Raw genomic sequence first — 17,542 nt, 5'->3', positions numbered from 1 at the left:
ACCAGAGAACAATGGCCCCAAAACAGTAGACCCACTCTGTCTTGCATTGAAATCTACTGTATATAGATATAAAATGAAAGCAATGAGCTTACAATGCGCACTGATATGCTGAAAGAGCTGTTGGCGCTACAGAGAAAGCAGGGCTTCCAGTAGAGAAGCTGTAATACAAACATATAAGGATTGGTTTCTCTAGTGGGATGTTATATCCACAGGGAAGAATTGCACAGCTTCTCTTAATTAATTAGCGTCTGTTGCCTTTCACAGGGAATTGAGTATTATTTTGTTGTATGAGAATGGAGAATTTGTTTACAAATATTCTGAACTCCATGAAGGGCCCGCGGATGGTAAGGATAAAGTGACAACAAAAATGGTAGGGAAAGAGAAAAAGTATTAAACAATAGATGAAGATGTATAAATCCCGTGGACCTTAGGGGGCTCCAATAGTAGATGACAATGGGATAATGATGTATTGAAACATGATCTGCATAGAATAAGGAAAGACACTTCTGGAAAAAAGGGACAGGAACAAATAAATGATCCTACACATAAGAAAGGAGAGAAAAAAATATTTAAAAATAGGGGGCATATTTACAAGCCCCTAGAGGCATGGGATCATCACTTTTTGTGAAGCTCCGGTAGGACTGTGACACTGCGCCATATTTACACTTTGTTGTGGCTTAATCCCGCCTTGTAAATATGGGTCCCTCTGATGCAGTTTTCTACAGCAGTGGGGCGTGCAATTGGTGTTGCTGTGGGCATTCCACCGCAACACCCATTGCTTTTGACGCTGCCCCAGATTGACAAGGAATCATAAATCTGAGGCAGGGGTGGCATTAACATGGCGCAATACTATAATTTCTCCTCATTTTTGCATTTTCCATGTGTGTTGCATTCTGCAGCATGCATAGAAAGAGTAAAACGCCATGAATGATTGTTTATGTACAGGAAGGTGCACTACGCAGCACACATAGAAGTGCTAAATTGCCATTGTAGATTTTTTTATGAGCAGGAAGGGAAACCTTCCTGCACATAAACAATCAATCCCCTCAATGCAGACACCCTTGCACTTTGGTGCAAGGATGCCTGCATTGGCAGATAAATTTAGCACTAGGGGAAACACAGAGGTGTGCCGTATTTTTGTAAATACGGAGCATCCCTGCATTTCAGAACTGACGCAGCGCGGTGCTGTCAATTTTGGCGCAGCGCCGCGCTGCACCAGTTTCTTGCAAATCTGGCCCTAGATGTCCTAGGAAAGCTCCTCAAGAACCACCTGGGAGCATCATAAAAAGCCACCTCAACTCAGCGTGGTTGCTTAATGAGTAATTTGAAAAAAAGGAAAAAAATACTTTGTATATTGTAGGAAGCATGGTCGTGAATTTAAAGTGTGATGAGATTGATGATCACTATGGCAAAACGTTTGGCAAGCCCTGCGTTAAAAAGACAAATAAGAATGAAAAAAGGGTGCACATGCAAGCATGTGATGTGTGGAATAGTCAACATCTCATAGACTCTTGTGACCGTTAGTTCAAAATATCTAAGCTGGATTGTCCACCTTGGTCAATCGATCTGATCCTCCTTTCAATGGAGAAAGAGTATTAGATGTTTTTAATATGCAGTGTCAACAAGTCATTTTGCCCAAGGACATTTACCCCATATAACGTAATCCTCCACTTGTATGGGACTCAGCAGGGGCGGCTCCTCTGCAGTGGTGGAGGGGTGTCGGCCCCCTGGCTGAGCCAGCACACGAAAAATAAAACAATAGCTTGCTATAGTTTTATTTTTCATCATTTTTCATCTGCTGGCTCAGCCAGCAGCACGTACAGGGAGGGGTGGGGCTGGGCCACAGGACGTGGGAGGGCGGGTGAGTGCACTAAGGGGGTCATTCTGACCCCGGCGGGCGGCGGGAGCCGCCGAATGACCGCACTGCGGTCAAAAGACCGCGGCGGCCATTCTGGCTTTCCCGCTGGGCCGGCGGGCGACCGCCAGAAGGCCGCCCGCCGGCCCAGCGGGAAACCCCCCTCAACAATGAAGCCGGCTCCGAATGGAGCCGGCGGAGTTGTAGGGGTGCGACGGGTGCAGTGGCACCCGTCGCGATTTTCAGTGTCTGCAAAGCAGACACTGAAAATCATTATGGGGCCCTGTTAGGGGGACCCTGCACTGCCCATGCCATTGGCATGGGCAGTGCAGGGGCCCCCAGGGGCCCCACGACACCCGTTCCCGCCATCCTGTTCCTGGCGGTAAAAACCACCAGGAACAGGATGGCGGGAAGGGGGTCGGAATCCCCATGGCGGCGCTGCAAGCAGCGCCGCCATGGAGGATTGCCTGGACCAGGGGTAAACCGGCAGGAAACCGCCGGTTCCCCTTTTCTGACCGCAGCTTTACCGCCGCGGTCAGAATGGCCCAGGAAGCACCGCCAGCCTGTTGGCGGTGCTTCCTCTGCCCTCTGCCGTGGCGGTTTCAAACCGCCAGGATCAGAATGAGGGCCTAAGTGTCTCAGGCCGGCCAAACACACATGCACACTTAGGTTTCTCCAACACGGCTGTATACAGAGCCGGGCTAGTGAAAACAGCGCAGACTCCAGGCTTTTGTCTGACCGGCAGTCACTGCCGCTCAGACCAATCCTGATGCTGCTTTTATGTTAGATTTAGTGAATGCTGGGACATCAGATGCAGAGGAGTGACAAGCGAGGCAGCATGATGCGGCGGGAGGCGGTGGCGGCAGGGAGAACCGGTGTGTGGAGGGTTTATTTCAGTTTCCCCCATTGTCGCCCCTGTCCCCCAGTCTCTCCCCTCCCCCCCGACATATCCGCCGGCTGCCGCTGGGACTCAGGCCAATAAACTGTGTCTGTAATCAGGTAAAAGATGTAATTATAGATCACCTAGGGGCCATACATCGATTGAGCTTTGATTTGCTTGTAATATTGGAAAAACACAAGGAAGGCACAAAACCAGGGGATTAGAGTTAAAAGAGTATGCACAAATTATAGTCCACCACTTTACTCTTCATCATACTCATTTTGAGACCCTGTTGTTTATCTGGCCACCTTAAGGACAAAAATGGTACATTTTAATTGCTATCTAGCTTGGTTTCAGATTAAGGCTGAAGAACAGTTGCTGGATATTAATACTCTGAGAAAGCAGTGTCTGAAATAAAAGTGATGGGGAATTCCGGTTGCAGGATGCAGACTGTGGCTTTGAGGATAATATAGCAGAATCGTCATAGATCTTCAAGATTAACATTGAAAGTACCAGGAAATCTTTCACACTAAAGGTATTCAGTTTGACACCATAATAGATATTAACCTCAAAACCAAAAATGGCTCTGTGAAGTGGTCCCTGAAGTCCTTGCTATGTAACAGACTCTTTTTAACATTGCTGGCATGATTGCATCGGACAACCTTGTCCTTTTATCCGTGACCAGAATGTGGCTTAACAATGTCTCTCAGCATGTGATGGGCATGCTTATCCCACCAGACTACTCTATCATCTGCCTGGTTGGACAGGAAAAAACATTGGAAGAGTAGCCGTGACATCATTGAATGTAAAAGTCGGGAAACAAAAAAAACCTTCCTCAATGGTTAAACTTAAAGAAAACAGTGGTTAACATTAAATTATCCAAACTCGGGGGTGGCTCCTTTGATATTGCGAAGGAGCGTCACCCCACTGGCTGTGCAAGAAGCAGACAAATAAAACAATAGATCATTTTATTTTTCTGCTTCTGGCACAACCAGCAGTGCTGGGAGGGGCGGGGCGGGGCCACGGGAGTGGGCAGGGGGGAGGAGAGTGCACATGTGTGTTTGGCTGGCCGGCTTTTGTAGAGCAACTGCTTTGCGACTCAACTTCAGTTTTGCAATTTGACTAATCTACAAATTGGTTGAAAATCATTGATACATTGCATTGCAAACACTAAGGAAGCTTTTTAATGGACTCTGGTGTATCTAGGAATACTTTAAGATGCAATCACATTTATTTATCAGGGACAGGCAATAAGATCTAAACTATTTAGTGAATAAACTAACATCTTCAGCTTATAGTAAAATAAACGCCACCAACAGGATTCTGACCAGTCAGACATTCCTACCTACGGATGCAGGCCACAACTAGATCATTCATTTATATTTGTTTGCTTTAATTTTTAAGATCCTCTTATGTCTATAAATCACATGCACATGGATTGGCATCCTCAAAACCGAACTGACTGACTATTCAATCATGAAGTGAAAACTACCCTTCATCTACTGTTTGGATACTTGATTATTAGGAACTTCCTGTTAATGTTAATTGGTATATTTATGTCTAAGATGAAACCCCACAATGATAGGAAAAACATTGACTTGTTTTGTTTATACAGTTAAACAGTATAAAATATATTTGTTATTGATCTTGGTCACTGAACTATCTACTTCTTTGAAGTAGAGGAGGTCTTTTAATGCGTAACATAATACGTAAGTCCACATCACGACTGCTGTTTGTAATGATTAATAGTCAATTTTAATGTTATGTTGTCCTGTTTGGGCCTTTCCTGTCTGTCATGCCCCAATAAGCTTGCAGTCCTTGACCTCACTCCACATGTCAGGGTTCAAGCAAACAGCAAATGATTTATTAGAGTTATATGACATGCAGGCATCCTAAGCATTGGAATCTGGGAAGCTTTATGCACTAACCTGGTTTTGGACAGCTCTTGCGACTCAGCTGTATATCATCCACGGCAATGAACGAGAGATCAGCCCCAGCTCCCACTGCCTCAATAGCCACCTGTCAGGAGAATGAGATTTACAGCATCATTGAAAGTTCAGAAAAGAAGTGGAACTTGTGGAAACATTAAGATATTTATTTGTGCCCTACCTTCATTAATCCAACCTTCTTGTAAAGTATCACAGTGTCCTCCAGGCATTCACTATAGTCTTGCCTGGTTCAGCTTGGTAGACAATTAATTCCTGTATTCCCACATACATTTTAATATCATCTTTTAAACGAATACACCACTTATGCGGGATGCTAGGGCTCTAGATGGCTCCAGTCTGCCATCAACAGATGAGAATCTGAACTCCAAGGGTGAAAGCCTTTGCTCTCTGGAGATAAGAAATAAAGTCTGCTCTGGCAGGGGTGTTGCACGCACCTCCCAATAGGATGAACTGCATTCCAAGGCAGGAGGCTTCATAGAAGCCCACTGCCTTTGGTATGTTGATCTGGCCTTCCTCAGAGGAAGATGCCAACCCCCGTGCCCCATGGCCTATCTGACACCTGGAGTTGGTAAAATTAGCTATGGATGAGGTGTGTTGCCTTTCTAGGCTAGACACATCCCTAGGGTGACCAGTCTCAAATGAACACAGCCTTAGAAATTCCGCCATATTGTCTGTGGTGGAATTAGGAATTCTGGGACACGGTGATGCCAACTCCCCAAAGGAAGCGGTCATCTAGGGGATGTAGTGACCTCAAGGGTAAGTAGTCCATTGACTACTTGTAAGGAAATGGCTCCCTGTTGCAGTTACCCCCCACTTTTTGCCTGATACTGATGCTGACTTGACTGAGAAGTGTGCTGGGACCCTGCTAACCAGGCCCCAGCACCAGTGTTCTTTCACCTAAAATGTACCATTGTCTCCACAACAGGCACAACCCTGGCACCCAGGTAAGTCCCTTGTAACTGGTACCCCTGGTACCAAGGGCCCTGATGCCAGGGAAGGTCTCTAAGGGCTGCAGAATGTCTTATGCCACCCTAGGGACCCCTCACTCAGCACAGCCACACTGCTTGCCAGCTTGTGTGTGCTGGTGGGGAGAAAATGACTAAGTCGACATGGCACTCCCCTCAGGGTGCCATGCCAACCTCACACTGCCTATGGCATAGGTAAGTCACCCCTCTAACAGGCCTTACAGCCCTAAGGCAGGGTGCACTATACCACAGGTGAGGGCATAGGTGCATGAGCACTATGCCCCTACAGTGTCCAAGCAAAATCTTAGACATTGTAAGTGCAGGGTAGCCATAAGAGTATATGGTCTGGGAGTCTGTCAAAAACGAACTCCACTGCTCCATAATGGCTACACTGAATACTGGGAAGTTTAGTATCAAACTTCTCAGAATAATAAACCCACACTGATGCCAGTGTTGGATTTATTAAAAAATGCCCACAGAGTGCATCTTAGAGATGCCCCCTGTATTTTACCCAATTGTTCAGTGCAGGACTGACTGGTCTGTGCCAGCCTGCTGCCGAGAGACGAGTTTCTGACCCCATGTGGTGAGGGCCTTTGTGCTCTCTGGGGACAGAAACAAAAGCCTGCTCTGGGTGGAGGTGCTTCACACCTCCCCCCTGCAGGAACTGTAACACCTAGCAGTGAGCCTCAAAGGCTCAGGCTTCATGTTACAAAGCCCCAGGGCATTCCAGCTAGTGGAGATGCCCGCCCCCTGGACACAGCCCCCACTTCAAGTCCAGGAGAGATAACGAGAAAAACAAGGAGGAGTCACTGGCCAGTCAGGACAGCCCCTAAGGTGTCCTGAGCTGAGGTGACTCTGACTTTTAGAAATCCTCCATCTTGATTTTGGAGGATTCCCCCAATAGGAATAGGGATGTGCCCCCCTCCCCTCAGGGAGGAGGCACAAAGAGGGTGTAGCCACCCTCAAGGACAATAGCCATTGGCTACTGCCCTCCCAGACCTAAACACACCCCTAAATTCAGTATTTAGGGGCTCCCCAGAACCTAGGAAATCAGATTCCTGCAACCTAAGAAGAAGAGGACTGCTAAGCTGAAAAACCCTGCAGAGAAGACGGAGACACCAACTGCTTTGGCCCCAGCTCTACCGGCCTGTCTCCCCACTTCTAAAGACACTGCTCCAGCGACGCTTTCCCCAGGACCAGCGACCTCTGAATCCTCAGAGGACTGCCCTGCTCTAGAAGGACCAAGAAACTCCCGAGGACAGCGGCCCTGTTCACCCAAGACTGCAACTTTGTTTCAAAGGAGCAACTTTAAAACAACTGCGTTTCCCGCCGGAAGCGTGAGACTTGCTACTCTGCACCCGACGCCCCCGGCTCGACTTGTGGAGAAACAACACTTCAGGGAGGACTCCCCGGCGACTACGAGACTGAGTAGCCAGAGTTGCCCCCCCTGAGCCCCCACAGCGACGCCTGCAGAGGGAATCCCGAGACTCCCCCTGACCGCGACTGCCTGCTTCCCAGATCCCGACGCCTGGTAAAGACTCTGCACCCGCAGCCCCCAGGACCTGAAAGATCGGAACTCCAGTGCAGGAGTGACCCCCAGGAGGCCCTCTCCCTTGCCCAGGTGGTGGCTACCCCGAGGAGCCCCCCCCTTGCCTGCCTGCATCGCTAAAGAGACCCCTTGGTCTCCCATTGATTTACATTGGAAACCCGACGTGTGTTTGCACACTGCACCCGGCCGCCCCCGTGCTGCTGAGGGTGTACTTTCTGTGCTAACTTGTGTCCCCCCCGGTGCCCTACAAGCCCCCCCCCCCCCCCCCGGTCTGCCCTCCGAAGACACCGGTACTTACCTGCTGGCAGACTGGAACTAGGGCACCCCCTTCTCCATTGAAGCCTATGCGTTTTGGGCACCACTTTGACCTCTGCACCTGACCGGCCCTGAGCTGCTGGTGTGGTAACTTTGGGGTGGCTCTGAACCCCCAACGGTGGGCTACTTTGGACCCAAACTTGAACCCCGTAGGTGGTTTACTTACCTGCAAGAACTAACAAACTCTTACTCCCCCTAGGAACTGTGAAAATTGCACTGTGTCTAGTTTTAAAATAGCTATATGTGATTTCTGTGAAAAGTATATATGCTATTGTGATTATTCAAAGTTCCTAAAGTACCTACCTGCAATACCTTTCATTTGAAGTAGTACATGTAAAATTTTAACCTGTGGTTCTTAAAATAAACTAAGAAAATATATTTTTCTATACAAAAACCTATTGGCCTGGAATTGTCTGAGTGTGTGTTCCTCATTTATTGCTTGTGTATGTACAACAAATGCTTAACACTACTCCTTTGATAAGCCTACTGCTCGACCACACTACCACAAAATAGAGCATTAGTATTATCTCTTTTTGCCACTATCTTACCTCTAAGGGGAACCCTTGGACTCTGTGCATACTATTCCTTACTTTGAAATAGTGCATACAGAGCCAACTTCCTACACTACTACTCTTCAGAGTACTTAGGAGACCCCTGGTACCAGGACTTTAGATCTTCTATGGACCCAAAAGAAGAAGTGGAGAAGAAGCCTGCTGAATGTAAAAACTGAGGCGCACAACAGTCTTGACACCAGTCCTAGTAGCCTGCCTGCTGCACCCCACCCACGAGGAGCACCTGACCTGTCCTGCCGCTGCTGCCTCCAAGAAACTGGGAGAGCTGCCAGTGCTCCGCAAACCACCAAGAAGAACACCCTTGGAGCAGAGAAGCTGGTTCCCTGCATCTGCAGGCACCCACAGAAAAAACCGAGGACCCGGACTGCTAAAAACCCGATGCCGGACAGCACCACTGCACCCGAGCCTCCGAGCCTGAGCTGAAGTAGGCCAAACGGTGCAGTGTGGTTCCCAGGCCCTCCAGAAATGAAGCCCCCTCTGCCCTCTGTGGACTTCCTGACAGCGTCTGCAGATCTCCCTGCAACCGCGAGTGACCTGGAGACAAAGAGCCAACACTACAGGACACCTCTGACCCGTCTGCCCCGGACCGAGGAGAAGAGGACCAAGGGTGACCCCACCTCTCCCTGCCTCATAATACCGAGCCCCCTTGTTGGCTTGGTCAGACGGGACCCCCAGTCCACGCCTGCAACATGTTTCTCTGGGTCCCCCTCCAACGGCGAGTAACTCCAGCACCAGACATGATGCCAAAAGACACCATTGCACCCGATCCCCACTGCCTGAGGAGAAGTGAACCAATGGTATCCCCACATGCCCGATGACCTCAAGGGTTGAGCCCCCTGTGGGTTCCCCAGACTGACCTTCGAGTCCCAGCTTGCAGCAACTTCTTGAGTGGACCATTTCTCTTTTAACTGAATGGGACACCAGACGCAGTAACAAACCTCTGCACCCGGATGCCCCAGAGTCTTCTGAGATGACTTGTTGGTGTGGCCTTGGACCGTGCCCCATACTCGCCTTAAGTCTTGGAGAACAGTCCAGTAAGACGCTGTTAAGAGTCTGAATGCAGTACATGTTTTTCCCCCATAGGATAACATTACACCACCCAAACAATGCACTGTCAACTTTTAAAAACTGTAAAAAATAAATATCTTGAAAGGTTTCTGTAAAAATGCCTATCTTGAAAAGGATCAAAGTGTATATAAAAGTACAAGTCATTTTTATAAATTGGTGTTGGATTTTTTTTTTTATTCAGCGTTTCTCACTAGCTGTATGAGTTGTGCCTTACATTCATTGCACTATCTTCTGATATGCCTAACTGCTGGACCACAATACCACCAAAAGAGAGCATTTGGGATGTCATTTGTGCCTATGTGATACCTCTGGGGTTTGTCTTGACTCTTTGCACAGTGCACCTCAATTTGGTCCACTATATAAAGAGCCAGCTTCCTACACAACTCTACCTCCTCCAAGGAATACTAACCACCAGAGTTTGCTAACGCATGCTGTAGCATGGCTTCATTAAATTACTGTAATGTAGTCTCCACTGGCCCCTCATGAAATATTTTCACCAGAATGAAAAGTGCACAGAATCAGGTAGCAAAAATGTGCTTCGACCTACCGAAATGGGACCATATTACCAGCCACCAGAGAGCTCCATTGGTCCACAGGAGAATTTGAGATCAAAGCTCTACGCCTTATGTACAAAGTATGTGGGGCAAAGGTCCTGGTTACATTGAAACAGTACCGTGTTACTGTGATCCATGAGGAAATCTGCACTCTTGATTGCATACATTTATCAAATAGTGCCACTTTGAGAATCTTAAATATGGCACAAGACGCTTGGCAGTCTAGGATCTGAAATTTTGGAATAGCCTCGGCTCTTAGGATTAGCTGAAATTAGGGCACTATTTGATAAATGTATGCAATAGTCACCCTACTCCTTTTGCTATGTTGTAGATGCTGTTTTTTAACCTAACATAATGATCAAAATGGGGAAAAAACTGCACTTTTCAGGTTCTGGAGCAGGGCCAATGGTCATTGATGGGTGATACTGAAAAGCTTGCCATGATGTTAAAGACTTCATTCTGCTAAGGCTCGTCCCTGTATTTTTCACAAACGCTGACATACACAGGTTAAATAGACTTCCATAACATAGTACTCCTTTGCTTCCCATAAAGTGAATCTTCCTACTATTCACACCACTGCATCCTTTCTCTCCTTTCTGTTTTACCAAACACTACACTGCCACAGATCTGTTTCCCCATCACGACAAAATGTGTGGATTATCTAATACGTGTTATTGCATTAGCTGTATAGCAGATGAAGTTCATAAAATGGAGTAACAATATATAAGTACCACTGTGAAGGCACTTCAGTGGGCAATGTGAACTAATGGTGATGAAGTAAGGGTGCAGATACAAGCTATTCTGTGTCTTACTTCGTTCATGCTCAAAGAAATGTAGCAAAGTCAGAAATCTATTCCATGAAATGGATGTACACAACATTACTGTTTCAAACAATTCAAACTAAGAACGTGTTTAAATCTTGGTGGTTGTTTGACTTGTATCCAGGTCTATCAGACTATGCCTCGCACGAGAGTCAATGGAATAGCCTAGGCAGTGAAGAAAGACTCTGGAAAACCGAGATTCAGTCTGTCAAGCTTTCCATACTCTAGGCAAGGATAGATCAGAGATGTTTTAAGGCATTGGCAGAGTGATCTCTGGCCTAGGGCCCCAGCCTTTCAGGGAGCTCTCAGGGAGCCCTCTTATAGAGCCAACTCTGGTCTACAGAGCATCTTGCCCTGATGACCTTGAACAATTCCTGAATAGATTTGTGCTGGTTGTTGGGACTTGTATCCAGGTCTAGCAGATGATGCTTCCCATGAGAGTCAATGGAATAGCATAGGCGAGAAGAAAGACTGCAATACCGAGTGGCATTCTGTCAAGCTTTCCATACTCTAGGCAAGGATAAATCAGAGACGTTTTAGGGCATGGGCAGAGTAGGTTTTGGCCTAGGGCCCCAGCTTTTCAGGGGGCCTGCAGAGGGGCCCCTGGTAGAGCCAGCTCTGTTCTGCAGAGAGTCTTGCCCTGATGACCTTCAATAATTCTTAAACAGATATTTTAAATACTGTTTTCCTTTAATTTATTTTGAATGTGGGTGATGTGAGAGCCTATTACAGACATTTTGCAGACAAATGTTGTGTTTGTTTCATGCAACATCTATAAAAAAGTTTGTTTTATGAGAAATGGGACACATCAAATCAAAATCAAAAATATCAAATCAAAAACACATGTCACTGTCCCTGAATATTAGATGCAAACACATTTAGAACTTGGACAGGTGTATCTGTGCACCGTTAGTGACCTGGCCAAAGATGGCATGAAAGAGCCGAAACTGAATCTTAAATTAAACGCTGTTCTGAACAGGGGCCTGGTGTGCAGAGATTTGTTGCTTTGGTGGTTTAATCTGACACCCTTCGAGTTGTCTCATAAAAAAGACTGGTGGCACCAGTAAATTCTGCAGTTCATCAATGCCCAGTGACCCAGAGAGTCACGCCTTTCAGATGACATTCCCCTCTTTCTGGTTTTCAACACCCAGGGGAGAGGGTGAGGTACAGGCACCGTACGTGCTCTCTAGTCACATACACTCCATCACACCAGGTACGGTAGATAATGAGCAAAGTAAATTGACTGTTTCCCTGTATCGGCAAACCAGTCAGTGTCCAAAATGGGGACATCACAGGAGTACTGTCAAAACACAACTCAAGGAAGATCATTCTTATGGAAGAGTAAGTCTCACACCCATATTTGTGTCGTGCATCATCATCTGCAACCTCTCACTACCCTGACAGGACAGTGCCACCAGGGCGGACTTGACCTCCTGATGGACCCTGAGAGGATGGAGTTCTTATAAAAATTAAAAAAACACTGGACAAAGGCGGGACCCAGATTGATCAAAAATAACTTGAGGTGGTCCAGGGTGCCACCTTTAATATTGGGGCTTCAGGTATATTTAAAAACTGAGTTGAGATGGTATTTTTTAGGTCAATGGCTCAACCCATCTCCTTTAGCCAACATGTTTCTGCTCTACTAAGTAGCCTTAACAGGTGTGGGGCATTCTTCAGGGCTGAGGATTCCTAACTAACTCAGGCGATCTAAACGCTGAGTTATATCTTTTAATTAACCAAAGAAAAACCAGGCGGACTTTGGCGGTCTTTTGGAAAGACTGCCGTGGTGGAGGCAGCCTTCCCAAAAGACCAATAAAGTCTGTCTGGTTTTTCTTTAGACCACCATGTTGGCGGTCATCCACCTGGCGCAGTAAGAGTCACACTGTGAAGACTGCCATAAAACAGCCAAAAATCTGACACCGCCACGACACAGGAGGGCGGGAAATAGGTGGTTCCACCACCAGCACTGCCAGGCCGAAACAAATCTACCCAGCAGATTACAAGCCACAAATCAGCACAGAGGTTCTTTCATGGCGGTTAACCGTTGGTGGTGCGAACCACCGCGGTCAAAACCCACTACTTTCAGAACACAACACCACATTGGACAGTTTGAACACCCCACACCTGACACACATCCACACACCAGACACATCTCTGCACTATATAACACCCACTCACACAACCGACAATTATTTGCAACTAAAATGACATACACATACACAGAGAGCAGGCAATCACAGAGAGAGAAAGAGCACCCTAACACCACAGCCACACACACACACCACACACCATACACCAGCACAACTAACACACAACACACATTACAAGCACCCACAAATCACCACAAGCGCCCATCACTCACAACATACCACCAACACCCCATCACTTACCCAACACTGCACCCTTACACACACACACACCAACCCTGTGTCAACACAACCACAACCGTGTCCCCACAAAAGCACCCACGGTTCACAGATGATGAGTTCAGGGTCAAGGTGGATGAAATTGTCAGGGTAGAGCCACAACTGTTTGGAGCACTGGTCCAGCAAATGTTGATTGCCAGGAAAATGGAGTTGAGGCAAAGAACAGCCAACAGAGTCAACTCAGTAGGCAACCATCCATGCACAAGGGAGGACATCATGAAGAGGTGGAATGACCTACGGGGGAAGGTACATTATAACAACACCAGATCGCTTTGCACAAGACTAGCGGTGGGCCCCCACCTCCTTCCCCACAGTTCACATCTTGGGAGGAGAAGGTCTTAGACATTCTGCATCCCAAGGGCCTGACTAGAAAACCTGGGGGGAATGGACTCTGGTAAGTACCCACAACTTCCATGTCACACAATTGTTGTGTCCTGCATGCTTACTCACCACCCAAATTCTCACCAATTCACTGTATGTCTCACTACACCTCTGACCTATTCACCTAATGCCCCTCTCCTGCATGCCACACCTCCCCCCAGCCCAACTGCCCACACAAAACTTGGCAAAGGCATGGATAGCATTGTCTAATACTATCACTACAACTCCCGCAATGGCCGTGGTGTGTGCAGTATGTGTGTGCGTGTGTGTATGTGAATGGGCGTATCAGTGTGAGGTAATGTGTGTGTCGCCCTCGCCACCCATCCCAGATTTTTATGTTGTGTTTGCGTGGGTAGTTTGCCTTTTACCTACATGTCAGGTAGGTGTGTGAACTCACAGCTGTTGTAATCGTTGTTAGTTCCAGAGTTGTTGGGCGAGCAGGAGCAGTGGGAGGACATGCAGTTCAGATTCCATGGTGGCTCCAGACAGGTATGTGTTCCAGAAGGTGGGTGTCTTCTTTTATAGAGTTGGTTTCCGCCAGGGTTTCCATGGTGGTGCGACCGCAGCGGAAACCTTGGATGTGTGCAGCCTCGTAATGTGTCCGGTTGGAACATGGTGTCCGCCGGCTTGAAGGTGGCTACCGCCGTCTGTGGCAAGCTGACCGCACTGGTGGTGTCGGTGGTTGTTTGGCTACATTCTGTGGTGAATACTGCCATGGTCATAATTTGGCAGTCTTCCCTGCCGGCCTGTTGTCGATCCGACCGCCACCGCCAACATGGTGGTCCTGAGACCTCCAGGCTCGTAATGACCGCCTATGTCCTTTGTAGTCACACATTTGTCAAAAGGTCCACGGTTCAATGCCACCTGAGTGGGACCGTTCCCAAGCACTGGTCCCTCTCTTTCTGCCATAGAGGTGAGTGCTGTGTGCACATTTGCTCCAGGAATTGTTAGTTACTTGTGTTTTTGTCTCTGCATCTCCCAGAAAGTTGCATCACTACAGAAACATAGGACAAAAAACGGCTCACATTACTTCTTCTTTGTAAGAAATTGGGTTATTGTTTGAAGAGGGTGAAAGCCCTACTCAGGCAACAACCACAATCCTTGTCAGAGTGAACCAGAAAAAGTCACTAAAGTATCCTGTGCTTAATCCTCTGGGTAGCTTGGCACAAAGCAGTCAGGCTTAACTTACAGGGAATGTGTAAAGTATTTATGCAGCACACAAACAGCAGCAAAGTGAACACACAACACAAGAAAAACCTCAAATCAATTTAGAAAAAAAGTAAATGTTAATAAGTAAAATGCTGCCAGAGCAAGAAAAATCCTACACGTAGAACCGGAGATATTAAATCCTAAGGTTTTTAGTGGAAATAGTGAATAAAAGCACAAAGCACCACTCACGGTCATGCAGTCACGCTAGACTGGGGGAAGACAAGTGCAGGTGGATCGCAAAAGAACAGGGGTCGGATACAGGGGCCACATTAGTCCCACATATGAGTTGCCTTTAAAGTCTGGCGCAAAGAGTTCCTTTTGTGGTGAGGAGGCCGTGAGGTTGAGGCTGAGTGTCACAGACAGTCATTGTAGTGAGAAGAGTCAGATAGGTATCACAGAGAGTCATTGCAGGCTGTTGTTGCTGTAGCGTGAAGTGCGGATCTTGTGTTGCCAGTTGTCACTGGCAGTGGCTGGTGATGTGAAGAGCAGGTCTCACCAGAACTTCAAGTTGGCGGTCGTTGCATGTGACTCAGTGATGGCGCAAATGGGGCAGGTCGCGAGGAGCCCAAACTTCAGAATTATGACCTTTCCTTTAATAGGAGTACATTTTGATGCCAGCCAAGGGTCCAAAATCTGGTAAGTCACCTCTTGGGGATAAGGAACTTTCTCGAGCAGAGGCTAGAAGGACTCAAGCAGGTCCAGTTTCAGGTCAAGGTAGGCCCAGTTGCAGCTGGCAGCTTGGCAGTTGCATGGAGGCCTCTCAAGTTTGTTGTGTCCCTGTAGCTGTAACAGGAGGTTAGCCTACTGACCCTTGGAGTCAACTCCGGTTAGCCTGGGATGAAGGCAAGCAGGTCCAGTTTTTCTTCTAAGACAGCAAAGTAGTCCTTCAAGCAGCAGGGTAGTCCTTCTTCTGTAACTTCTTCAGGTCCAGGAGTGTTCTGAAGAGTGGCTCCGGAGGTCCAATATTTACACCTGGTGCCAGTCATTGTGTGGGAGGCTCTATTTCCTACCTCCACATATGACTCTGGAAAGTTCTTCCCCTTCCACTGTCAAGGCTCCGAACTGTCTGAGGGTGGCAAAATGCAGGGCAGGCCTGTCTCCGGTGCCTTTTTTGTTTGCAGGAGGCAAAGTCCTTTGAAGTATAAGTGGGCAGGGTAAGCCCCTCCCCAGTCATCTTGCCAGGATGGCAAGTTCTAGCCATAACTAAGCCCCCTTTGTGTTACTGTCTGGAAGCTGTACACAAGCCCAAACAGAAGATCCACTCACAGTCAGGTGATCCTGGAAACTGGCAGAAGGCACAAATGGTTGGAAGAAGAAAATGCCAACTTTCAGAAATTCTAACTTAAAATCTACCTTTATCATTAAAGAGGATTTTAAATACAGTTCATTTGAGTGTCTGCTCCCAATGAAAAGTTATCACTTATTAAATACAATAAGGTAATGCATTGTTAGCCAATGGTAGAGATAGGCTTTACAAAAGTGAACAACTACTACCAGTTTTTCACTGCCAGGACATGTAGAACTTAAATACACATCTCCTACTTTTTACATACAATGTATCCAGCCCTTATGGGCCTCTGGGACCTACTTTAAGGGTAACTTATAAGTAGGTTGACCAGAATTTTAAAGTCAAAAACAGGGAATCTTCATAAAAATAGAAATAGAACTACAATTTCACTTAAATTGAGCACGCAGAATGACAGCTCTCATCAGCATAAAATTAAAGCAGAAGCACTAAGAACATAAATAAAATGCAATTTTCAAAGCTGGCATCATGCCTGTTAATTAAATTGCTTTCTTATAATAGTTGCTAACTCTCTCTGATTAAGAAAACATACAAAGGCACTTCCCACTTTTTTCAGTCAACCCTCTTTAAAAACCAGGACAAGAGCTACATTTCCAGAAACCTGCCAGGACAGCTGGTGAAAACCAAGGAACAGTCCTGGCAAATCTGGGATGCCTGGTCACTCTACATATAAGTATTAAAAGGAAGGTTTAAGCCTGGCAAAAGCCTGGCAAAAGGTTTATTTTGCCAGATCAAAATGACATTTTAAAACTGCCCTGAAGGCTGAAGCATGTTTTAAACGGCTATTTTAGTGGGTGGCACAATGAGTGCTGCAGGCCTACTAGTAGCATTTACTAGGGCTGTACAAGTAAGTTAAATGTGCCAGTTAGGTGTAGGCCAATTGTACCACGCTTGAAGGAGAGACTACAAACACTTTAGCACCAGTTAGGAATGGTGCAGGGCAGAGAGTCTTAAAACTAACAAAGCATGAGTTCAGCAAAGCAGGAGGGGTAAAAGCAAAAAGCTTAGGGGAATATCACATCAAGGTTGTCAGGTCTAACTCACTTTCACTCTTTTCCTTCTATCCCAGCATTTCCGTTTGCCTCCCATACTGTGCTGACATGTCCCGATTTCTCTCATTCCACCCCCATCTCCATTCCAAACCAGAATGTTTTTTTCTTTCCCAACATACACTGCTCCTTTCTCTCCCAAGGTGCACTGTTACTCTTTCCTTTCCATTCCACCTTTTGACTTCCACACCACCCTAGTCCTTTTACTCTCGCTGCTCATGATTCAGAGGGTACTACAGAGCTTGCTTACCGTCCAATGAATATCTGCTTGGATGCTGATGTTATTGTAGTGCCAGGTGCCCCCTGGGATGTCACTGATTCTCAGGACCTGTTTTCTGGTCTTCTCTTGCTCCACATATATGTTCAGAATTCCTGCCAACACAGAGTAGAAACCATTAGTGGAAATTCACTTTCAAAAAACATATTTTCCTTCCTCCACTTTAAGTGATATACTTCATTAATATTATTCAAAGGGAGGGCAATCCCAGGTAGTTATCGACCAAGGAGGAGTCAGAGTTGTCCCATGCATGTACATTACAAAGTTTTATTAATGCTCTGTTTTGTTTGTTAGGGTGTCAGACCCCATTCAGTGGCCACAGAGCAAACAGGCTACTGGGGACCGACCATAATGGTTGAGGTTGTT

At 46.8% G+C, this 17,542-nt stretch overlaps 1 protein-coding gene across 1 annotated transcript in view; it reads right to left on the bottom strand.

Annotated features, from left to right (window-relative positions):
• The window catches only part of MAMDC4 (MAM domain containing 4), a 223,816-nt gene that overhangs the window by 25,304 nt on the left and 180,970 nt on the right, over nucleotides 1–17,542 (bottom strand). Inside the window, exons 22-23 of the mRNA XM_069241436.1 lie at nucleotides 17,150–17,271; nucleotides 4,664–4,754 (exon numbers count right to left, since the gene is read on the bottom strand). Coding sequence (XP_069097537.1) covers nucleotides 4,664–4,754; nucleotides 17,150–17,271 — 213 coding nt within the window. The remainder of the gene's footprint in view (nucleotides 1–4,663; nucleotides 4,755–17,149; nucleotides 17,272–17,542) is intronic.

This window comes from Pleurodeles waltl, chromosome 6 (assembly GCF_031143425.1).
Source record: "Pleurodeles waltl isolate 20211129_DDA chromosome 6, aPleWal1.hap1.20221129, whole genome shotgun sequence".
NCBI classification, from domain to species: domain Eukaryota; kingdom Metazoa; phylum Chordata; class Amphibia; order Caudata; family Salamandridae; genus Pleurodeles; species Pleurodeles waltl.
This window is presented reverse-complemented; position numbering and strand designations above follow the sequence as displayed.